Source organism: Ictidomys tridecemlineatus, chromosome 2 (genome assembly GCF_052094955.1).
Source record: "Ictidomys tridecemlineatus isolate mIctTri1 chromosome 2, mIctTri1.hap1, whole genome shotgun sequence".
NCBI classification, from domain to species: Eukaryota; Metazoa; Chordata; class Mammalia; order Rodentia; family Sciuridae; genus Ictidomys; species Ictidomys tridecemlineatus.
This window is the reverse complement of record NC_135478.1, coordinates 216,331,365-216,355,949: the sequence shown is the minus strand read 5'-3', so window position 1 is coordinate 216,355,949 and position 24,585 is coordinate 216,331,365. Positions and strand designations below refer to the sequence as shown.

The following is a 24,585-nucleotide window of genomic DNA, read 5'->3' as shown; positions in this document are numbered from 1 at the left end:
CTGATAGCTGACTGATTGCTGAGAGAAGTTCCCAGTTGTAAGACTATTGTTCAAGTAGGTTGCATGAGAAGCCAGCTAATGTAATAATTAGGAAACATTATCTAGGAAACTCCGTCTTTTCTTACAAAGAATTGAAAACCTTTTCCTTACCAAAATGAAGATAACTGTTAAGCTTTGCTTCTTGGTTCATATTTCATTTAATTTAAAAATATTTATAAATAAAGATACTAACATAATTAGTGTGTCATGGAGAAGAAAAATACATTAATGATTTTGCTATTGTTTTATTTTTTATTTACTCTTTTTGTGATGCTGGGCAACAAACCTAGGGCCTTGTGTATACTACACAAACACTCTATCACTGAGCTGTGCCCCAGCACTGTTACAATTTTTAAAAATATCAAGGCAATTCATGAATTGAGGGTTTCTAATGTGGCTGAGGCCCTAGATATAAATTTACTTTTTTTTTTTTTTTTTTTAGATGTACTGGGGATTGAACCCAAGGCCTCATGAATGCTAGGCAAGCATTCTATAATTGAACTACACCTACAGCCCTTTTATTTTTCATTCTGAGACAGGCCAAGCTCTCACTTAGTTGTCCAGCCTGAACTTGAACTTCAGATCTTCCTGCCTTAGCCCCTTGAGTAGCTGGGATTACTGGCATGTAACACTTTAAGCTTATATTTCATTTTCTGAGCTTGTCTCTAAGGTCTGATGAGTGATTTGAGAATGTAAGATTTTTGTTTGCTTGTTTTTTGCTTTATATGCCAGGACAGATAAAATGCTAAAGAAAAAAATCTGAAACAAAAAATTAAACATAAAAAAATCAGAGGAGTGGGGCTGGGGCTGTAGCTCAGTGGTAGAACGCTTGCCTTGCAAGTGTGAGGCACTGGGTTCGATCCTTAGCACCACATAATAAATAAATAAAGAAAGAAAGAAAGAAAGAAAGATATTTTGTCCACCAACTAAAATAAAATAAAACTAGAAAAATCAAAGGAGTAAAAGAAAAAAGAAAAAAAAAATCAGGGGAGTGCTGGGGTGTGCCTCGGTAATATAGTCCTTGCTTAGCATGCACAAAGCTCCAGAAACACACACAATCTGGAGAAAAAGAATTATTTAAAGAATAATGAAGAAAGGGGAAAACTAGCCTAAAATCAATTCTAGAAATTATAGCACAAAGAGAGCAACCAGAATCAATTGTAGAAATACAAATTCCAAGTTGTATTTTAGGGCTACTTGGTTCTCATGAAAATACTAGAGGAAAATAGGTTAGGATGAAAACAACTTCAGCAAAAGTGAGGCATTTGTAAGTGCTATAGAGATTAATATAATACTTAATTGTTTTATGCTTAATTGTTTAATGTCTGGAACTTTATAATCAAATCTACAGTGTAGCCAATCAGTGATACCAAAGACTAATTGAAAAATCAAATTCAAAATACAGAAGGATTGCCAGGCGAGGTGGCGGCTCAGGAGGCTGAGACAGGAGAATTGCAAGTTCAAAGCCAGCCTCAGCAACTGTGAGGCACTAAGCAACTCAGTGAGACCTTGTCTTTAAATAAAATACAAAATAGGGCTGGGGATGTGGCTCAGTGATCAAGTGCTCCTGAGTTCAAAAGTTCAATCCCTGGTACAAAAAAAAAAAAAAAACAAAACAGAAAGATTAAGTAGAGGATTATAATATTAGCAGCAAAATCATATTGCTTTGACCTAGGCAATGGAGCACAAAGTACAACTATACATTGAAAGGAAGTGTAGTAGACTAATAGCTTAATCAGAGTTGTAGGAGAGGAGTGTTTTCTAAAATTGGTAATGAAAAATGAACTGAGTGTGAAACTCAAAATACTCAGGGCTCTATCAAATATCACAAGAAACCTAAATGCTTTCTTGCTCTCTCTCTCTCTCTCTCTCTCTCTCTCTCTCTCTCTCTCTCTCTCACACACACACACACACACACACACACACACACACACAAGTCGGTGCTGGGACCAGGTGTGGTGGTACACACCTGTAATCTCAGCAGCTTGGGAGGCTGAGGCAAGAAGATCACACGTTCAAAGCCAACTTCAGCAAAAGTGAGGCGCTAAGCAAATCAGTGAGATCCTGTCTCTAAATAAAATACAAAACAGGGAAGATGTGGCTCAGAGGATGAGTGCCCCTGAGTTCAATCCCTGGTATCCCCACTCAAAAGAAATTTGGTGCTGGGATTGAACCCAGGACCTTGTATATGCTAAATTCATACTCTACCATTGATCCAGAACTTCATACAACTAAGAAGCAGTAACATTTAAAGAGATACCAAATAAAATTACTTTGGAACTTGTAATCCAAATGAAAAGGCAGAGAGACTGAAGTCAGTATCTTTAAGATACTTAATACTACTCATCAATGATGAGAAATAGTGGTAATTATAGTAGCTTCTGTTTCTTGCAGCTTTACTATATGAGACAAGGCTTGGGTGAAGTCCTTTAGGTATACTACCTCATGTAGTTACCAAAACAGTCATGAGGTAGATTGGTCCTACCCTCACACCTGGGCAAGAGGGTCCCTTGCGTCACTGGGCTTTCTCTCCTCTGGCTTCCTGTGGATTTGGCCCAAGATAGACATCAGTGTGCTTTAAAGGGCTGCCTTTGCTCATGACATGTACCACTCAGTACTCAGGGAGGTGCTTCTCAACATCTTCTATTGTATGTCCTCTAAACCAAAGTGGCTGCATCTAAATGCCCTGGAGGTCTGTGTGATGTAGAAACAAGGGTTTGGATTTTGCACAGGATGTCAGTGGTGGAAACATGCAGGTAGACAGAAGAACATTAACAACTCAGATAGCTTTGCAAGATGAATTGTTTTCTCTCAGTCATTCCAGCGTCCATTTGCCTTCCTCCTTTCTGTTTTCCATCAGTAGTTCTGGACATAGTCACAAATTGAGTAGGATTTGCCACAGTGGTCAAGGCAGCTGTGGGGTATTATGTGCCATGAAACAATTCATGTGATTCTTCAATATTTAGATAAGTAGCTTTGCATGGAACATGTGAGATGCAGGATAGGATATAAATTTCTTTCATACTGCATGTGGAATTTAATATGGTTTTGTGTCTTATAAAAAATATTTTTAAGGGCTGGGTTGTGGCTCAGTGGTAGATCGTTGCCTAGCATGTGTGAGGTACTGGGTTCGATTCTCAGCACCACATATAAATAAAGTCCATTGACAACTATAAAAGTATTTTTAAAAAATATTTTTAAGATTTAATTCATTTTTTAAAAATTAAAAAGGAAGTCTCACATCAGCTCAGGATGCAGAAAATCAAGGACAAACCAGATGGTCTACAAAATCATATTCTTGAGTCCATAAAAGAACTGCGATCACAAGGCAATCAAGTTAACTGAAATCCACAGAGTGACAGTGCCGTGCAGGCAGCGATGTGATACCAAACTGTATCACCTTTAGCTGAGCATGGAGAAAAGAGAAGGCCCCCACCCAAATGAATAAGATGAAATTGGCTAGATTCTTAGTGGGGGAGGGTACTTGGGATTGAACCTAGGGGTCCTTTACCACAGAGCTGCACCCCAGCCCATTTTAATTTTTTATTTTGAGACAGGGTCTCTCTAAATGGCTGAGGCTGGCCTCAAACTTGCCATCCTCCTGCCTCAGCCTCCCCAGTTGCTGGGAATATAGGTACACACTATAGCTCTAATGAATTCCTAAAGGCCAAGTATGGGCTAGCAAGTCAATTTGTAACAGCTAATAGCAGAGGAAAGCTGAAAGTTGTATAAGAAACACTATAACAAATAGACTGCAACAATTAACAGTCTTCCCAGTCCTGAAACACTTGCAAAGACAAGATGCTCCTCATATTACAGACATGCTTATAAACACACAAAAAGAAAGATGAAAAGAAATGAGAGTACCCAGTTGGATAAAGGGCCTGAAGGCTGAAAACTCTCATACACGGCTGGAGGAAGACCACACTGGAAGACTAGGTTTTAAAGGTCTTAAAAATATGCACGCCATTTGATCAAATAGTTCCAGTTGCAGAGATTCATCATGTGAGAATAAAATGATTATTAAAATAGTAATTATGAATAATAATACAAAATGAGAACTTTACCTGTCAAGTTTTTATGTTTGTTAGGTCCCTAGCAAGAAGCAAATCGCACACACAAACAGGAAGATTAGGAACAGCTGAATGAAGGACCATTTATAAAGGAATGGGCAGGGCTAAAGGAAGCCAGCAAAAGATGGTGGCCAGGGGAAGGAGCCATTCTGGGAGCCCAAGGAAAGTGGCCACGGGAGACAACCCCAACTTGGTGTGGGGTCTTCAGTTCAGGGACTCAGTCAGCCAGTAGTCAGGGAGGGAGTGAAGGGAACTGGTCCCTGGATCTCCCTTTTCTCCCCATCATCACATTTCTCACTGATGTCTGTCTTGGGCTCAACCCACAGGAAGCCAGCGGAGAGGAAGCCCAGTGAAGTTAGAGTCGGTCCAGTGATTACGAAGATCAGCCTCCCCAAGCAGATGGGGAGCAGAAGGGTCGTGGATGGATGGAGGGCTGACTGAAAGACCTGGTACTGGGCGGGGTGCGGCTCTGTGGTAGAGCACTTGCCTAGCATGTGCCAGGCCTCTGTTGTGATCCCAAGCACTGGAGCGGGCGGTGGGGAAGAACAGAAGAAAAGGATCCAGCACAGTGTTTTCTGTAGCATTGCTTAGAATGGTGAAATATTAGAAGCCACTAAGTGCCTATCCTTAGGGAATATGCTAAATGACGTACGATAGGCTGATATCTTGGTGTACCAGTAAAAGGAACATTTTGGAAGTATCATTTATAAAGGTGAAAGACGTTCATAATATATTTTTGAGTGAAACAAAATTTTTCATATAGTCTGGCCCCATTTTTAAAATCAGTATTTTGTGTGTGTGAAATTTATGCATTTAAAGAGTTTGGGAAGAGCATTCATCTACTGTTAATAATACTTCTTCTGGAAGGTGAGATTACAGATAATTTTAATATTCAGAATTTTGCTGCTCTACATCTTATGCTTTTCCTATAATGTGTGATAAAAAATTAAAGTTCTTTTTTTAGAAAAATGAGAAAGATGGCATGATCCCAGATTTATTCAGTGAGTTCAGTAGGTGCTATTCTTAACACTGATAAGGAAGATTTCTTAAGAATCCCATTAGAAGCCAGTTTCACTTATGAACATAGTTACAAAACTCTTAAATGAAATTCCAGCAAAGAATTGAGCAATGATAATTATCATTGTATATATTTGGCGAGGTGCTTATTACTACATGGGGTGCATGGTGCATTATAAGTTGCCAGTTTCTCCAGATCCCCAGGGTGGTGATCACACTTTTTTTCATGGTCTGGTGCTATGCTGTCCAATATGGAAACCACTGGCCACATGTGGATATTTAAAATTAAATTAACTAAAATTAAATCACATTAAAAATTCAGTTCCTTAGTTGCCCGAACCATACTCGGTGCACTTAATAGCCATTTGTGGCTAGTGGCTATTTCATTGAACAGCACAGATTCATAGAGTAAATCCATCATTCTGCAAAGTTCTTCTGGACCATATTGGTCCAGAAAATTTCTTAATTTTCCCTTTAAAATGGGGGGTGGATTCCACACAGAGTTGTTCATGGTAGGTAATTTTGTCATCTAGTGTTTCACAATTGTCACCCAGAGCCTATAAAATTCCGTTTTGCATCATATTGAGCAAGATTCACTATTGAAGCCTATTTTATTGTTTGGCGATTGCCATTTCCTAAAGGGCAGAGATTGTGTTCTTCCTCTATTTCTGTCAAGAGCCTTAGTGCACTAAATTTAATAAATGTTTACTGGTGTCAACTAGTACAGCTTCCCCGGCTCCTTAGAAGGCCAAGCCAATGCCATCATCTGAAGCAGGCTGTTACATTTTCAAGTGATCTCTGGTTGGTGTTCATGTGCATGGCAGAGGAATCCAGCACTTCTTGACATCCTTTGATGTTTGATCAGCTGCTCTATCAGTGGGAGGATGGATAAGTACCTGCCAAGGTACCTTCTTTCTGGGCCTGGTACCAAAGAACGATGGACAACCTCATGCTTCTCTTAAGTTAATTCACTCCCTCTGGGGAGAGGGGAGGAGGAGGTGAGAGAAGAGACTGGCCGTGTCTTTGTTTCTGTACTTCCATTTATTCACTTAACAAACACAGGGCACTGGGGAGGGAAGAGATGAAAAGGACAAGGTCCCTGCACTGGCAGAATTTACAGGCTGGTGGGGGAGCAGAATCAATTCCATGTGAAAATGAAGTGACAGAGGTCTCTTGAGGACTTGTGGGAACCCAGAGGAAGTGCAGCAGGCCCAGCCTGGGAGAGGTCAGGGGAGGCTTCTTGGAGGACTGCTGCCCAAGACACCCGGGGACTCAACACCAGGGGTTTCAATCCTAGGAAAGATGTGCCTCTCGAGATTTGAGCAGTAGAGGAGTCTTCTAGAGAATCAAGGCAGTTAGACAGATAGATGGCTACTCTCTGGGTTTGGCTTCATTTATTCATGTAATCCGTCTGAACTCGTGACAAGATGGAAGAGTGAGGAACTGAGCAAGACTATGATCACTGTGCTATTCTGAGCTTGAGCCGGGGCTGAATTTTAGAACATGGTTATATGCGAGCTGGAGTTAGTATCAAGCCAGAGAAGAATGATCCTAAAAATAGCTTTCACCAACTGTTGCCATGATTCTGATGTGGGTTTCTGGCTGCCTCAAGAGCGCTGCCGTGGGTTTGGGGCTCCGTAGGAGGCGACCCTGGAGAGTGGAGGCAGAGGTTTGAGCTGGTGGATCTCCACAGCTTGTGTGATGGGAGGCGGAGTCTTGGAGGAAGAGGCGGTGAGGGAAACTGCAGGAACAGAGAGCAAGCCTGGAACCTACCTAAGGAACATTCTCACGCGCCATTGCTGCTACCAGGCCAATCCATCTGGGCAGGGATCCTGGTTGACCTTTGTACCTGTGGTCACGGGCTCTCTGAGGATGTCCTTCCCTCCACTGGCTTTTATTCTGATGGACAGAAAGTCCTTCCCAGGGACCAAGGTAAACTGAAGTAGTTATTTGGTTGAGATCGCGGCAGGTCAAAATCTGAACTTGTCTTACTGATTTGCTCTTTTGTCCCCGATATATAGCTTTTCTTCCAGTTAGGCAAGAGCCCCGTCCTGCGGCCGGCTTTGTTCATTCCTATCTTCCCACCTTTCTCTTCTCTGCAAGGCTCCCTCCTCCTCCTCGCCTTCCTTTAACCAATGTTGCCATTGTTTCTGTGGTTTAGGACCCAGCTCAAGCCCCATGTGCTCGGGGACACCTTCCCTACTACTAGCTGATCTGTTCCTTCTTTGGATTTTTTTTCATAGCCCAAGTCCTGCCATCTAGCGCTGTGACTGATGATCTTAAAGAGGGGGAAATCAACTTTAGAGACGACTAAAGGCCTCTACCTTGATTCATCTGTTTCTTCTCTCCTCTCTGGGAGGATGGCATTAGTGTCCATTTTTTTTTAATTAAAAAAGATGAATATTGTGGCATTACCCAGAGGAAGAATGCCTGTAAGCCCAGTATTCTCATGCAACCATTTTAAGATGGTCACATTTCCTTCCCAGTCATATAGTGTTCTATATTAGCTCATAAATCATTTGGTATTAGTTTTCCCCACTTAACATAACCCAAACCCTTCCTGTGTGTGTTCTCAGTTACTGCACTAGAAACTGAACACCGCCTCTTACTCCACCATGATTTATCAAGTGCCTCTCTTGACACTAGGCTGTGGGCTGCGAACTCCACCTTTTCAAAAGGATTTCATGTTGCTCTCAGTTCCATCTCCTCTTAGCTCTGAGAGTGTGCTCTGGTGATGACCTTCTGCATTTTATTCTCTCACTACCTTTGGACACCTCTTAAAACTAGAAGGAAGTTCAGTCTTGTCTATCCTGACAGCATCTCAGCCTTACTGCCTGCCATTCTCCACTGTTTCCCAACCTGCTCCTTGTTATTTGTCTCCCACCCCCTTCAACATAGTGTGGAGGTTCCTTAAAAACTAGGAAACGAATCATTATATGATCCAGCAATGACACGACTGAAGAAAACTCAATCCATATGCCAAAGAGATCTGTGTACGTTTGGGTTCACTACAGCACTCTTCTCAACAGCCAAGACACGGAGGCAACCAAAGGGGCCATCAATGGGTGGATGGATTTATCATGGAATTTTAAATATGGGATTAATAATGTGGGGTTTATAATGGGATACTATTCAGCCATAAAAAGGAGATCCTGTCTTTCATGACAACATGGATGAACCTGCAGGACATAATGTTAAGTGAAATAAGCCAGGCACAGAGAGAAAAATCTCCTAATGACCAGATCGTCAAGTTGTAAGAGGTCTTCTCGGTCCCTTTGTCCTTGACATTGACTGTTCCCTTTGTTTCAGAACTTTCTTCCCAGGCCTTTGGTGACATCTCATTGGCATGATGCCCTACTTTCTCTCTGCATGGTTCTCCACCTTTTTCCAGGACTCCTCTTTGGATTCTCCAAAAGGTTGGTCTTTGGTCTTTCCTGAGGGCCCTTCCCTGTCCTCTTTTCTTTCCTTCTCTCCTCTCTTTCTAGGCACAGTGATGTCTTCTCACATTTCTAGTTAATAATCCTGCACCAATAGCTCCCATATCTGTATCTTTAGCCTTCTAGCCCCATCCTCCAAGCCCCGGCTCCTCTTTACCACTGCTCATGTTAACAGAGCTCCCCGGGTGTGTGCTAAGCACAGAACAGCAGCACCTTTAATGCTAGATGCTTCATCTGATCTCCTAATACAGCCTCTCCTAGAGGAAGAGCATACATATTCCAGGACACAGAAAGCATGAGCCAACCAAGAAGATAAATAATTAATTGGTTTTTATCGAAGTTAAAAAATTCTTAGTTTTGAAAGTTACCATTGAAAGAATGAAAAGAAGCGGAGCACGGTGGCACACGCCTCTAATCCCAGCAATTTAGCGGGAGGAGCCTGAGGCAGGAGGATTGTGAGTTCAAAGCCAGCCTCTGCAATAGTGAGGTGCTACGCAACTCAATGAGACGTTCTCTAAGTAAAAATACAAAATAGGGCTGGGGATGTGACTCAGTGGTTGAGTGCCCTTGAGTTCAATCCCTGGTACAAAAAAAAAAAAAAAAAAAAAAAAAGAATGATAAGACAAGCAATGGATAGGAGAAAATATTTGTAAATACATATCTCAGAAAGGATTTTTTTTTATCAAGAATATATTAAAATACTTACAACTTGGTAATAAGATGAGAATTAACCCAAACATATAATGGGTAAAAGATATGAATGACTCTTCACCAAAGAGGATACATCAATGGCAAATAAACACATGAAAAGGTACACAACCTTTCTGGTCATTGGGAAAATGCAAACGAGACTATGACAAGCTGACTCTCCACGGCTACTCCAATGGTTTGATTAAAAAGACCAACAAAATCAAGTGTTAACCAGGACATGGAACAATTAGGACCTTCATACAATGCTGTGGAAATGCAAAATACAACTCACTTTGGAAGATAGTTCGGCAGTTTCTTAAAAGCTCAATATACAGTTACCACGCAACTCTGCAATTTGACTCCTAGGTATTCACCCAGGAGAAATGAAAATGTTCACACAAAGCCTGGAAACAGTTTTAGCAGCATTATTCATAATAGCCAAAAGCCTGAAAACAACTCAAATGCCTATAACTGGTGAAGTGGATAAACAAATTTTATACATCTGTTCAGTGAAATACTACTAGCAATAGAAAGGATAACAGGAACAATATATGGAACAACTTGTATGAACCAGAGACATTATGCTAACTACAAGAAACCAAACTCAAAAGGCTACACACTGCATGATTCTGTTTATATGAAATTCTGGAAAAAGCAAAGCAGTAGAAAAATAAATCAGATCAGTGGTTATCAGGAATGGGGGTGGGAAGGGGCAAGGGACAGATAGCAAAGGAACTTGTGTGTGTGTGTTCCTGGGGATTAAACCCCGGGGCCTTGCACATGCCAGGCAAGTACTCTACCATTGAACTTCATCCTCAGCCTTTTTATTTTTTATTTTGAAATAGGGCCTTGCTAGGTTGCTGGCTCCGAATTTGTAATCCTCTTTTCTCAGCTTCCTGGGATTACAGGTGTGAACCAAGATGTCTGCCTCAGTTGGGGGGGGGGCAGGGGGGAGGGGGAGGAGGGAGGGAGAGACAAAACAGGTGCTTAGAGAGGGGTATAAGAGAGAAGAGGGGAGTTGAGTCAGAATGAGGCCTTAACTCTGTGGCCAGAGTCTGGACCTAATTTGTAGACATATTTTCTGTATCCATTCAGCGAAATTCTACCAAGAAACAGAAATGAACTTTTTAGAGCAATGGAAATATTTTATATCTTAAGTGTGGTGGGCGATATAAGATTTCACAGATTTGTCAAACTCATTGACAATTTTTTTTTTTAAAGAGAGAGAGGAGGGAGGGAGGGAGGGTGAGAGGGAGAGAGAGAGAGAGAGAGAGAGAGAGAATTTTTTAATATTTATTTTTTAGTTTTCGGCGTCACAACATCTTTGTTTGTATGTGGTGCTGAGGATCGAACCCGGGCCGCACGCATGCCAGGCGAGCGCGCTACCGCTTGAGCCACATCCCCAACCCCATCACTGACAATTTTAACAGGGTGAATTTCTCTGATTGAATTACCTGGCTGAATTTATCTGGCTGAAATAAACTCGACTTAAAAAAGAAAGGAGAGAGAGAAAGAAAGGAAGAGCATATATATTTCAAGTGGATTTTCAGGGTAAAATAGTGAATTGACTTTAAATTTTGATAGATAAAGCCAAATTGTCTTCCAAAATGGCTACACCAATTTACACTCCTACCAGTAGAATTTGAAAGTGGCTATTTCTCCATGCTTTTTGCACAATGGATATAATCAAAATTTTAAAAGCTTTGTCTATATGATGGTGGAAAATGTTAGGATCCTTGATACTTCATGCATGTGGTGCTAAGATCTTGTCTCAACTGGTCTCCCCACTTAGGCTTTTCTCTCTCTACATACATCTAAATCTTATATTGACTGACACTTCATTGCCAACAAATTAGGTCCAGACTCTCTGGCTGCAGAGTTTAGGTCTTCTTGTTCTGACTCAGCTTCCCCTTCTCTCTCACACCCCTCTAAGCACCTGTCTGTCGGTCTGTCTGTCCCTCACTCTCTCTCTCTTTTTTTTTTTTTTTTTTTGGCTACTGGGAATTGAACCCAAGGGTGCTCTACCACTGAGCTATATCCCCAGCCCATTTAATTCCTATTTTGATACAGGACCTCACTAAGTTGCCGAGGCTAAACTTGAACTTGCCGTCTTCCTACCTAGGCCTCCCCAGTGGCTGGGATTACAGGTGCACGACTGCTTTTATCTCTGATTCAGATTTACAGCTTGAGAGTTTCTATATGTGCTTGCACAGCAGAACTCTGGGGAGCGCTCTACAGAAAGGGTTGCTCAATCTTGCCTGCAGAGATTTGGATTTAATCCTTCCCAGGTGTGGCCTGGGTTGGGGGGTACTTTGCTTTGTTTTCTGGAGCCCAGGTGATTTTAACATGCAGCCAGGGGCGTGACCCACTCACCTTTCCAGTCACTGTGACACTAGTTAGAACAATCTCACATGTTCCTGCCTTCATGTCTTTGTTGAGGCCGTCTGTCCTTCCACCTGGTAAACCTGTCCAGTCCTCTATAGCCTCCAAATCCACTTCATCCCTCGAGGACGCCCTGAGGCCCAGCTCCTTTGCAATTCCACAGTGAAGCTTTCCTTGAGCCCCTCTATCAAACACTTCTGCTCCCTTGGATCTTTTTTTTTTTCTGTAACCCAGAGATTGAAACCCAGGGCGCTTAACCACTGAGCCACATCCCCAGCTCTTTTTGTATTTTATTTAGAGACAGGGTTTCACCAAGTTTCTTAAGTTCTCACCAAGTTTCTTAAGGCCTCACTAAGTTGCTGAAGCTGACTTTGAACCTGCGATCCTCCTGCCTCAGCCTCCTGAGCCTGGGAGGCACACCTGGGATTATAGGTGTGCCCCACTGTGCCGGCTCCTTTGATCAGTTTTATAACTTCCCTCTGGACATTTTTCAGGTTCTGCTTTGCCATAATTTTTTTATTTACTTTTTTCCCCCTGTAAGATTGTTAAATTCTTTGAAACAACTGTAGCTAGTTAATCTTACTCATTACTTAGCACTTTATGGGACATTTTTGTATTTTATTTAGAGACAGGGTTTCACCAAGTTTCTTAATAGGAGCTCAGTAAATGTTTTTTGGATGTTTATTCTGGTTGCTTCTTCATTTTGTACAGTTGCTTCTCCTGCCTGGGGCCCCTTCTCCAGTTGTCCCCACTGGACCTTATTGAGTGATCATCCTGACTGCTCTAGTGAACACGGTATCACTGTCCCCCACCACACCCCTTTCTCCCTTTTTTAGTTCCTGAATAGCTGTCATCAGCTCTGTATTTGTGACTTGTATATCACATGTCTCTCTCCCCAGAACATAAGCTCCACCAAGAGAGGCCTCTCTTTTGTTTCCTGTTGTACCCCCCTCAGAGCCCACTACAGTGCCTGGCATATAGGTGCTCAAGAAATATTGATGGAACCTAGCGAATTAACTTTATGGACATTTATCTTATTTTGTTAATTCTCATAACAACCCATAGTTAGCTGAGGTAGGCATTTCAAGCCCATCATCAGATAAGAAAGATGGAGTTTTGAGAATAGGGATAAGCTTTTGGTCCACATCCACAAACTTTCATGTGACAGATCCGAGTGCAGAACTGGGGAGTCCGATTCCTCTTCCAGGGTTCTCAGCCCTTCTTCTGCCTTCCAGCTACCCTCTAGCTGTTGCTGGTCAGTCCTTCCCTCCCATCTGTACCCGGGCCCAGCCCTAAGGGTAGAGGGGTCCGAGTCAAGTGTGTAAGCGTATGTGCACACACAAGGCAGTGAAGTGTCAGCAGGCCACGCAAGCTACCATCAAATAAGAGGCACCCGGCTTCCTCCGTGGCCATACAAACCTTCCTAATAACCTGCCGGGCTGGGTTCCAGGGTGGACTTTCAGACTCTGGAGTTGTGGGCAGGAATGAGCCCTCCTGGCCTTCTCTTCCCACTGTGGTTCTTTGCTTCGCTCCAGCAGACTTCACGTGCGTGTCTGTAGCCACCCCACCTGCGTGTGCAAGCTCCACTCTCCCCTGCAAGCAGCTACTGCTTGGTCACTCCTCAGGAACAGACACACAGCTGCTGCTCCACCCTTGAGTGAGTGGAGACACCTAAGGAAGAGCCTGGAGCCAAGGGGAAGGAATTCTGGAGTCCTGGGCTCTCCAGCTTGGGGAAAATGTGTGTTCCCTTGGCCTTGCAGTCGGAGGGGGCCCAGATGGGGCCCATTTTGCCTGGTATAGAAGGAAACCCCATCCGACCTCTCCCCATTCCCAAACCAGACTGGAAACCTCTCGAGGACCCAGGCTAATTCTTCCCTTGTCCCAGAGGTTGTGTAGTATCAGATGGAAAACAGGAGAATTTCACTTGGGAGTTGAGCCTTAGGGAAAGAAATTAATCTCTCTGGCTTGTTTATTTATAAAATGAGAATTGGATGATATAATCTCTAAAATTGATTTTTTTATCTTCTTTACATCCTATTACAACAGGTTGTAGTAGGTGCTCAAGAGTCTACTAGACTTATTTGTTGCATAATTTGCTACAAATGCCTCAAAACTTCATCTTAATCCCTTTTTGCAGATACAAATGTGTGTAGGTGTGTGAATCTAGAGTTAAGGCCCCTCGTTCTGCCTCAGCTTCCCTCTTTTCTCTTACATCCCTTTAAGCTCCTGTTTTATTTCTCTCCCCCCCCCCCCAGTACTGGGGATTGAATCCAAGGATGCTCTACCACTGAGCTACATCCCTAGCCTGTTTCATTTTTTGACACACCACCTACCAGATGAGCCCTAGGAGACATCTTCCTAGACACTGCAGTAGAATGCTCTGAATTTTAACAGAGGTCCTCGTGTTCCATCTTCAAGACTGGGGAGACCAAGACCCTAGGTCTCTCACCCTAGTCAGCTGGTGCCCAGGAATCATTTCTATTAACTAAAAGTTGCATTTTCATTTTTATTTCTAACTGATGTCAACTCCTTAATGGTGGGACAAACATTTCACTGTCTGAGTTGGCTGAGGAGGGAGAGGGAGGCTCCTTTCTCTGACCTCCTGAGGTCTAATGCAAGTGGAAACTTACTGAAGACTGAGGCCACATCTGAAAGATATACCTCTTCACTGGGGAGTGGATATTCCCCAATAAATGTATAATGAGGGTGCTGGCATTGAACATGGGTCAGTGCCTAGGAAGACTTGCTTCTGGAAGTGAACTAAGAATTTCTAAGAATGTGTTAGCAAGGGTAAGGAGAGGGGCTGGAGTTACAGTGGTAGAGCGCTTGCTTAGCATGAGTGAGGCACTGGGTTTGAGTCTCAGCATTGCACGTAAATAAATAAAATAAAGGTCCATCAACAACTTAAAAAAAAAAAAGGATAAGGAGAGGGAAACTGACCATTATTTCCCTTATCTCCAAATGGTGGTGATCAAAGCAGAATGACCTTGGTTGAGAAGTAAAGGTATTTAATCATAAAACATCTAAAGAAACCCATACATGCAATTGGCACACAACCTGTCTATAGTCCTCCTGTCTGTAGGCAGAGTGTGGCCCTCTACATTTTCCCCATCTGCTGCCATGGAGAAGCACAGGAGTAATACAATTTCTAAACCGTTTCCATGAGTCCTCCAAGTTCTTTCTTTGAGATCACAAACAATACGCTAGGGCTTTTGCAGCCCTGGGTTGAACAGAGGGCTTACTGGTACCATGGGAAATCCTAAGGCAGGATGACACCATATTTGAACTTCATATTAATTTAATGGGGGAGACAAAGCACAAACTCGTAAAGGATAAAATAATACAACATGACAAAACCAGTCGGGCTCCCTTCCCCAAGAGCTCAGTGTGCAGTAAAAAGATGCCTCAAGGCAGTGGTTTGTGGTCAAACTGAGGCAGGACGCTCAGGTTAAAGTTTAAGCTGGTGACAGAAAATCAGTGCTGGCTATATGCTTAAAGTGAATGGTAAAAAGGCCTCCTCAACTACCTCCACTGTTCAAGACACAACAAGAAAACATGGAAACCCTATGCAAGCAGGTATAACCACACCCCCTTGCCTGGAAGTAACCTCTAAACCCAAGGTAAGAGGGGATGGGACCCTCATTTAAATTCATTTCCATGTTAAAAGATACACCCAAGGGGAGACCTAACCCAATTTTAGACACATCTTTGATCTTGTGCAAGATGGTGCACAGGTCACAGTAAGAGACTGCAACATAATCATGACTATTGCTGCATAACTAAGAATATGCAAATTCCTGATCCACAACTCTACAAACATTGTTCACCCTTTGCCTTCCTTGCCATTCTGTGGAATGGCTGCTAGGCTGTCTGGCTACTCTGCCTATGAGGTAGACACTACTAATCAATGCAATGAATGAGTCTTTGTTAGCTGGTTTGATTCTCTCTTGCATGAGCTAAAGGACTGGCTGAGCAGGTGACAAAAGGAGGTGTTTATACAATGAGTTCAACAAAAAGAAAAAACATGAAAACCACGAACAAGAGGTTCCACATCTAGGGCCACCATATCCAGGGACCAGACATGCTCTGACAAGCAGAGTCTCCACCTGAGTGTGTATGCTGGAGACAAGTTATGCAAAGCCCGTTTCCGCCAGGGCAGGGGCCACCAGGATTGTTCATGATGTGCTCCACGTCAAGGACATCAAAACAAAACAAATTTTATTTTCAACCATTTTCCCAAAAACTAACAGGTAGATACTTAGAACAGGGTGCTCCAGTCTTGAGTGGGACCACCCCTCCCAGGGCTTATGGGGGGAACCTGGCTGAAGAGCAACCTGGAGGGATCCTTTGGTCAGTAGAGATGATTCACATTTTCCACTCTCAGTCATGGTTTTTTGGACAATAAAATAGTGCCCCCCCGCCCCAACCCCCATGCACAGCTTTAGGACCCTGGCTGGTATAAGTTCTCCAACAGGATGCAACCGTCCCAAACTACCCGTTTTACCATTCCAAGTCCTTCCAACCACCCGGTGTCCTCAGAGTTAGAAGCCTGGCACACGGGGATTGACAAACGTCAGCCTCCTTCTCTAAGTTTCTCCTTTCCCCAAGAAATCTAACCTCCAAACTCTGCCTTCACCTCCCAGGGGGGTTGTTTTATCCCCCAAGGGCCCGGCTGGGTGGGGGTTCTCCAGCTCTGCATCCATTCGGTTCACCGGCCGCTTCCCAAAGGCCTGCTGGGTGAGGAGTGGAGGGCCAGGGTCTTCTCAGGACCCGAGAGGGAGAAAGGAAGGATGGAGAGCTGTGCGCGCGCTTCCTCACCCTTTTACTGAACGCTGGGCTCTCGGGACGGGAGCCCGACTTCTCCCCGCTCTGTCGGCTCTGCAGCCCTGAAGGCTGCCCTCGAACGCAGGCGCTCGGCGCACACCTGCTGCCCGCACCGAGTCGGCGGCAGAGGAGGAGCGAGAGGCCCGCCGCCCTCGGGGCTGGCCAGGTCCCCCGGCTCCGACCCCTCCTCGCGGGCCTCCCCGCTCCAGGCGCCCCGGGGGAGCTAGGGCGGCGGGACCCGGCGCTAGGTGCCGGGTCGGGGCGGCGCCCGCGGCTCGCCCGGCCCAGGCCTCCCGCGTCCCCCGCGTCCCCTCCCGGGAGGCGGGTCCTGGGGGAGGGCTGGGCACCGGCCCCGCCGCCGCGCCCGCGCCCGCCGCCTGGGCCGCCCCGCAGGCAGGCGCCGGGCCGGCCGGGAGGTGGTGCTCGCCTCCCCGCGCCCGGGCCCGCGCGTTGCCGGGCAGCGGCTCCGAGGCTCCGAAGGGGGCGGAGCGGCGAGGCCGGCGTGCGGCTGGCGGCCCCTGTCCGCGGTTCCGGCCCCCGGCCCGCCCCCGCCTCGCCGGCCTCCCTCCGCGCCGGTGCGCGGCGCCCCGTCCCAGCCGCAGCCGCAGCGGCCGCCCCTCCACGGCTTGAGCGCGCCGAGCCGCGAGGCCGGGCCGGGGCGCCGGCCGGGAGTGCCGGGGGCGCGGCGCCGACGCCGAGGCGCGGCCATGGAGGGGAAGCCCCGCGCCGGGGTCGCGCTGGTCCCGGGGCCGAGCGGCCGCGGGCCTTCCGCCCGCCGCGCCCGCCGCCGCCGCCCGGGGCTGCTGCTCCCTGGCCTCTGGCTGCTGCTGCTGGCCCCGCCGGCCTCGTGCGCCCCAGGTAAGCCCCCCGAGACCCCCGGGACGCGGCCGCGACCCTGCCGGCCGGTACTGCCAATCTTTTCAAACCCCGGCTCTCCCCGCCCATCCTCTTTTATTCTCCACGGCTCCCTCGCCCTCCGTTCTGGAGATGCTTTTCCATTCTTCTTGGGCCCAGCAAATAAAGGCACGGAGGAAATAAATAAATAAAAGGAAAAAGCGAGCGGATTCTGGCCAGTCTTGCTAAAGGTCTGCAAAGCCATCCTCTGTGAACCGTGGAGCCCGAGGCGGGTCTGGTGGCTCCAGCAACCGAATGTGCCTTCTTTTTTTCTGCAGAATGCAGGCACTGAAATTGTATGTGTGCATGGCTGTATGAATGTGACATGTCGAATGTTTGGGGATACTTTATTGTCGGGGCGAAGGAGTACATTCGGTATGGGCTTTAAGACAGTATGGCATTGCCGTGAGCAGCCAGCGTCCCCCAGATGCAGGCAGGCTGGTGGTGTCCCCCAGTGAGCCAGGACACAAAGAACATTCAAAGAAAAATCTCTTGGAAAGCGCCCTGGCTATGGGTCTTTCCAGGGAAATAGCTATTGATATTAATTCTGCAAAGGCATTATTAGTACAATGGAGTGTGAAAATATTTTGATTCTTAAGTGTCAGGGCATGAAAGGAGTAAGGGTTGTTTTTATAATGGATGCAATTTAGTGACTGTTCATCAGCATGGAATTAAGAGGCATGATTTATGAAGAAGCATGTGGGTGGGTTTTGTTTGTTGAGGAAATGATTTAATTCATATTGCTTCTCTGAAATGTTTATTTGTCCACCCCGAGTGTACACACAGGACCGCCTGGAGACGGGGTCTGAGCGGACACACTGCAAACCAGTGATTGCCCCAGCACACACACTTGGCCACTTTGTGGGTGGAAAAGGGAAGGTGGAATGAGCAGCTAGGGGTGGAGAGCTTCTGCACACTGAACAAAAAACAGAGAGCCATGGAAGCTGCTCAGAATCCTCCCTTCTTGTGGGAGTGGGGCCAACGGACTGCCAAGTGGCTTTGGACAAAATTGGAACATTTGAAGGTGTTCCTTTGGGCCTGACAGCATTATAACTGGTGAGATGGAGGGCGTGTGCAATAGAAGCAGAGGAAGGGACTTTAGGATCATAGAATGGGACCACTCTGCATGTAAGAGGAAACTAAGGCAGAGAAGTGACTGGCTCAAGGTCACAGGCTAGCTGGTGCAGAGGCATCACTTTAAACCTCCCTCCCCCACTGCTCTTGACCCACAGACAGGTCCACGTCTGAAGCCTCCATAAGAATTTCCCCTAGTTGGGTGGGGCCTTGTCTCAGGGAGCCACACCATAGTTGGCATTGACGGAGTGGGTCTCTTTTAGGAAGCATACAACTAGTGCAAATGGCTTCACCCAGTGTAGTCCACCAGGCTCCAGTCTTGCCGCCTGCTAGTTCCAACCCTGAGTTTCTCTTCCCTCAGAGGAGGAGAGGAGAAGAAAAGAGAGGAGAGGTGATAATCCTGAAGAGTGCTTGGCTTCAGTAAACAAAGAAAGCCCTGTGATACTAATGGATTCATGTCATGGGACACAGCAAACTGTTTCCATTACAGAGTGTCCTGTGTGCCAGGTGCTACATTTTATATACACGATCCAATCATGCTAGTAATTAGGCATTACTGTTCCCACTTCACAGAGGAGGAGACTAAGGCTTCAGGAGTTGAGGTGTGGTTAGTTCAGACTCTGTCCTCAATAGCTTCCCCATGTCCATATGATATTTAGATATTCTGCAGAGGTTGTGGTGAATATAAGTTCTTCTTTTGATGAATTAAATAGTAGAGCAGTTGGGACTATCCTTCCAGAAATTTCTCTTCTTTAGAAGCCCTTTTCTGTTCCCCTCCACCCCCAATCCAAACATGCAAACAGTGACCTGAAATTACATTTCCAACCTAGAGCTGACGTCACGGAAGCAGAGACGTCATCCTTTCACTAATTTGTGTATCGGACTTCTCTGATTTGCACAACTGCTTCCGGGCTGGGTGGTAGACTAAGAACTAAGAAATAGAGGGCCCAATTACAAGGACCTGGTCCTCCAGGATCCAATTGGAAACACAAAGCAGTGTGTGAGCAAGCACAGATCCTTATATTGCACTGTTTAGGGTAAGGAAAGACAAAAGGCAGAGAGGGACATACTAGCAGGGCTCCTCAGTATGGAAGTGGCCCCTGATCCTGATCCTTCTTTTTTTTTTCTCTCTCTTTTTTTCTTTTGCAGTGCTGGGGCTTGAACCCAGGACCTTGCCATGCTAGTCAAGCTCTTTGCCCCTGAGCTACATCCCCCATTCTTCCAACCCCCATCCTCATGTGGGGGATGACCTTGGCAGAGGGTAGCTTCCTGATATAGCAGGGTTGCTTGTGGGATGCCTGGGCCTGGCCAACAGCTGTTCATCTTTGGAAGAGGTGGCATCACAGTTATTTGGCCTGTGTCTTCTTTCTGCCACTAGAACCTCTTTGCTAAGTCCTGAGTGTTGGACTTTGACCAGCAGTGGGAAGAAGCTTTGCTCAATGCTGCTATGGTGGTGTGTTTTCTCTGAAGAGTAAGCAGTGTTAGTTAGAAGATGGTGTGCCTTGGTCCTGTTTTGGAGTCCCTCTGCCAGGGAGCGGTCCCCTCTGTGACCATCTGACCATGCTCCCCTCCTTTAGTAGGTTTCTCTTTTCTCTAGAACTTCTGTTCAATAGTCTGCTTTCCAGGTGACATCCTTATTATGATCTTTAAACTTCTGTGTTATTGATTTCTTGTTTATTTCTATTTCATTCATCATTTTGAATTTGATTTTTTTCCTTAAAGAAAACATTTATAAGTTTGGTTTTGACTGTTCACTGTTGTGGAAACAACTTGTAATACTTTGGACTTTCTTTTGAATGCAGTGCTTTTAGGCAATTCGCCATCCACAATATAAAAAGAAAGAATCATGCCCTGATCCTTTGCCCTATTCAGAGATAAGTCTTTTTTAAAAATAATAGTCATTATGAAATTGATAGATAGCTCTGCAGAATTTGGAAGTTACTAAAAGGTACAGAAAACAGTTACTCACAATCCCACAACCCATCAATGATGCTGTAAATAGGTTAATCTTTTTTTTAAAAATTTTTTTGTTTTTAGTTGTAGATGGACACGATACCTTTATTTTATTTGTTTATTTTTGTGTGGTGCAGAGGATCAAACCCAGTGCCTCAGGCATGCTAGGCAAGTGCTCTGCCACTGAGACATAACCTCGTCCCCTAGGTTAATCTTCTTAACATTAAAAAAAAGTGAGAATCAAATTATATGCTTAATTGTATTTATGACTTTTTCAATGTTTAACTTCAACATTTTCCTATCCATTAGATTTTATTAGAAAATGCAATTTTCTAGCCTAATAATTTAATTATTCTTCCATTTCCAGTCCTTTTTTTTTTAGTGGCTATAAAAAATGACATGGATAAATAGCTGCAGAGATAAGCTTTGTCTATATATTTTTTTCTGCATGTGTGGGTCTTTTTTGGAATTAGAATGTGATTAAACTGTCAGGCCAATCAGGCTGTGTTTCTTCATGTTTTGTGTAGAGTGCTGGTTGTGTAGTAAGTGCTCAGATTGTGGGTGCATGCATCAATTTTTTCAAAGTTGTAATTATAAAATAAACCCTTGGAGATTGGGTAGTTGCATCCTGTCATCACCTGCACTGAATATCATTTTAAAAACCCGTGTTGGTATGTTTGTAATAATTGTTTTAATTTGCATCTTTTAAATTTCTTTAGTGTTGGACTTTTTTTGTTGTTTATTTTGTATTTATATCCTGTGATTTTTTTTTCTGTATTTTTGTTCATTTGTCAGTTTGGATATGTATTTAAGTCTTTACATATTAAATGTAAGGATAGCATCCACTGTTGTTTCTACTTGCTGTACTTCCCCTTCCAGTGGATTTTTCTTTTAAAGTTTATAAAATTTTGAAATGAGGAATTTGGAGTTATTTTGATTATCAAAATCTGTTTTTTCTTTTTTACAATTTTTTTTTCATTGTATTTATACTTTGTGATGGTTTCATATCCTGTGAGCAAAGACTTAGATAAATGTTAGGCAAGTGTGGTCTGGGGCCTCCAGCGTCGACATCATTTGGGATTGGGGGTGCTTATTAAGAATTTAGATTTCAAGGTTCCTTCTTGTCCTAAATTTAAATGTTTGGTAGTGGTGCCTGGGGAACTTCATTTTGACAAGTTTAGAGTCAAAATTTTATACTTCAAAACCATTGAGGTGGATACTATGCACCCTGGAACTGAGAACTATAGTGCTTTGGAGATGCACCATTTAGCATCTTGCTGTTGTGTTTTCATTGCTAGAACTATTGCTTTATTTTGTTTGGTTGCAACTGTTTTTGGTCTTGTGATTTTCTGGTTTTTCTTAGGGTTTCCAGGAGAAGTGCAGAGCCTGCTGCTGAGTCTGCCTTCTGCAGCCTGGATCAGCAGTGTCTCCCTGAGGCCTGAATGCAGAGCCCCATAGGGAGTGGTTGAAAGTCACTGGGGATCTGAGAACCAGGGGTTTTCTGTCAGTGCCCTGGGTGATGGAGCCGGCTCATTACTGTCATGGTTACACCAGGTGAATTTTCCCAGATAGGAAGTCCCTGCTCTGACTCACTTGATTTCAAGTTGTACCCACCCACCCTTCATCTGGAGCTCTCCAGGATGCTGTTTCTCTTTCCAGTGCTCAGGCGGCAGGATCTGTTGGATAATGAGTTAGACAACTTGGGTGTGCACGTTTCTGCCCACAGCTTACTCTGTGACTACAGGCAAGTTGCCTTGTCCTGGGTTTCCCCATCAGTGTTAAAAGGGGATGAAAGAGATAGATTGCCTCCAAGTGCCCTCAGTGCTGTTTCAAGCCTCATCTTGGGTGCCTTGGATGCTTACTGTAGGCAGCATCAATTCTGTTCCTATAGGGTTTCTGCACCTGTCAGTTCTCTTTGCCCAGTAATTGTTTATGCTGGTGACCTGCTGAGGAGAGGTTCACTCTTGCTATTGCATTGAGTTCTTCTTTTTTAAAATACTCCTCCAGGCAGGTATGGTAGGGAATGCCCATAATCCCAGCTGTTCAGGAGGATCACAATTTCAAGGACAGCCTGGGCAATTGAGAGAGACCACCTTATAAACAAACAAATAAAACCCCCCAAAACTAAAAGGCCTGGGAATATAGCTCAATGGCAGAGCACCCGTGTGTCCAATCCTCAGAACTGCAAAAATAAAAAAACAAACCCCTTCCATTCTTTCCTCTTGCATGCCTACACCAGGGCACATCCTTTGCTTTCTCTCTTTTTTTCCCCACTCTTTGTCTCTTTATTTTTCCATCTCCTTTAATAATGCTGCAGTGTGCTGTGGTTTACAGCTTCAGGTGTTACTTCTCTTTATTAGTAAAAATCTAATATTGCCACCCTCACTGGTCCACACACCTGCATCATCATTATCATCTGGTAGTTGAAAATGCGGATTTCCAGATCTCACCCTAGACCTTCTGAATCAGAATCTGCCTTGGATAAGATCCCCAGGTGATTTCACTTGCATATTAAGTTTGAGAAGCCCTGGTGAGGAGCCCTGGGTGAGGCCATGCCTTCTGACCCAGCCTTCTGGGACTAAGTAGTGTTGGAACGCTGGAGTCCGAGTCTAAATCTGCAGCTAATCCAGATGTTCAAGAGACCCTGAGACATACCTGCTTTTAGGACTGATAAAGCCCTATTCCATTTTGTATGAGACAGCTCTCCAGAGCTGCCTTGATTTGCTGCCTATTCATTCATTATGAACATTTGGCTAATGGTTACAGCCTGAAATACTGCCATGCCCTTGGTAGACAGCTGCTGTGCTGAACTTCCCTTGCCCCCATCCCCTAGTGCCCTGAGCCTCCCTGTCCTCCCACCCTCCCTCAGGATTCTTCTCTCCTACCTCTCCAAGATCCAGCAACTGGAGGGTTAATGCTCAGTCTAGCAGCTGCTTCAAGGACTGTGCTTTTGTCTTTTTGATAAAAGCCATTCCCATAGGTGTGTGGTGGCATCTCATTGTAGTTTGAATTTGCATTGCCCTCAGGATTAGTGGTGCTGAACATTTTTTCATGTGCTTCTTGGTCACTTGTATGTTTTTATTTTATTTTATTTTTTTATATCTGTCTCTTCAAGTCCTTTTGCCCATGAACTTAGAATAACTCCCCTTCTGTCAGTGCTCATGCTCCACCTGCTGAGAACTGTGTGGACTGTGGTGGACATTCACTTGTTTATTCATCCGTCCCCGATTCAGTCCTTAGGAAAAGTTTGTCACATGGTGATTTGATGGTAGCTGAAGTCACAGATGTGGAAGACACCACCCAGGGAGAGCATGAGAGGAGAAGGCACCAGTGACAAGGCCCAGGAAACTAATGATGAAAGGGGAAGAGAAAGAAGAGCCCCTGAGCAACAGGGACTGTTGTGACTACATGGTGCTGTGAAAGCATGCGGGTGGGGGAGAGTTTTTATTTGAGTGAGTGATCCATCATGTCAGATGCTATGCTACCGTACTTTTTTGTATGTGTGGTGTGAATCCAGGACCCTTTATATGCTAGACAAGCACTCTACCACTGAGCTGTACCCCCAGCCCTCCAAGGGTATGAGGGTACCAGGGCCACCTGATCCACATCTCTTGGGATACTTGTCACACATCCTGACGCATGGTCAAGTTAGATCTGCTGAAGCAGCGTTTGCATTTTTGCAATGTTCAACAGGCTCTTTAAGATTTTCTCGTGCTTGGAGAGGTTTGAGTTATTCCTGAGAGTAGGCTGCTGGCGGCATGGAATTGATTTAAGTTTTAAAACATATTAAGACTTGACCATATTTATAAGCCACAAGAAGGAGCCGGTAAAGAGACAGTGGTTGAAAATTTAAGGAAGGGCAGGCGTGACAGATGCACAACTCACCTGAAGTGGGGAGTTCAGGTGGGAAGGCAGGATCAGCAGAAGAAGGGTTGGGGAGAAGGGGGTTGGGAGAAGGAATTGGAGGGGGCCTGGGAGTGAAGTCTAAGGGGTTGGAAGACATCGATAATGAGTCAGGACCCATGCTGCATGATTTTTGTCCTGCAGCACTTGACATTCCGTGGTGACCAGGGAAAGGTGAGTGATTGAGTGGCTTGAGACATTGGGGTAATGCCAGTGGGAATTGAGGAAGCTGACCAAGGTGGATGAAGGGCACTGTGTGGGGTCCGGCCTGGAGGAGGAAGGAAGTGAACATTGGATGG

General features: G+C 44.8%; 1 protein-coding gene across 5 annotated transcripts in view; it reads left to right on the top strand.

The window, feature by feature from the left end:
- Window positions 1–17,154: 17,154 nt before the first annotated feature.
- Kiaa1549 (KIAA1549 ortholog) overlaps window positions 17,155–24,585 on the top strand; it is a 145,156-nt gene continuing 137,725 nt past the window's right edge. For all 5 annotated transcript variants that reach the window (XR_013435441.1, XR_013435440.1, XM_078040609.1 and 2 more), the window contains exon 1: window positions 17,155–17,320. Coding sequence is in view for 3 of the 5 variants with exons in the window: in XM_078040609.1 (XP_077896735.1) it covers window positions 17,170–17,320 (151 nt within the window). In the remaining 2 variants the exon portion in view is untranslated. The remainder of the gene's footprint in view (window positions 17,321–24,585) is intronic.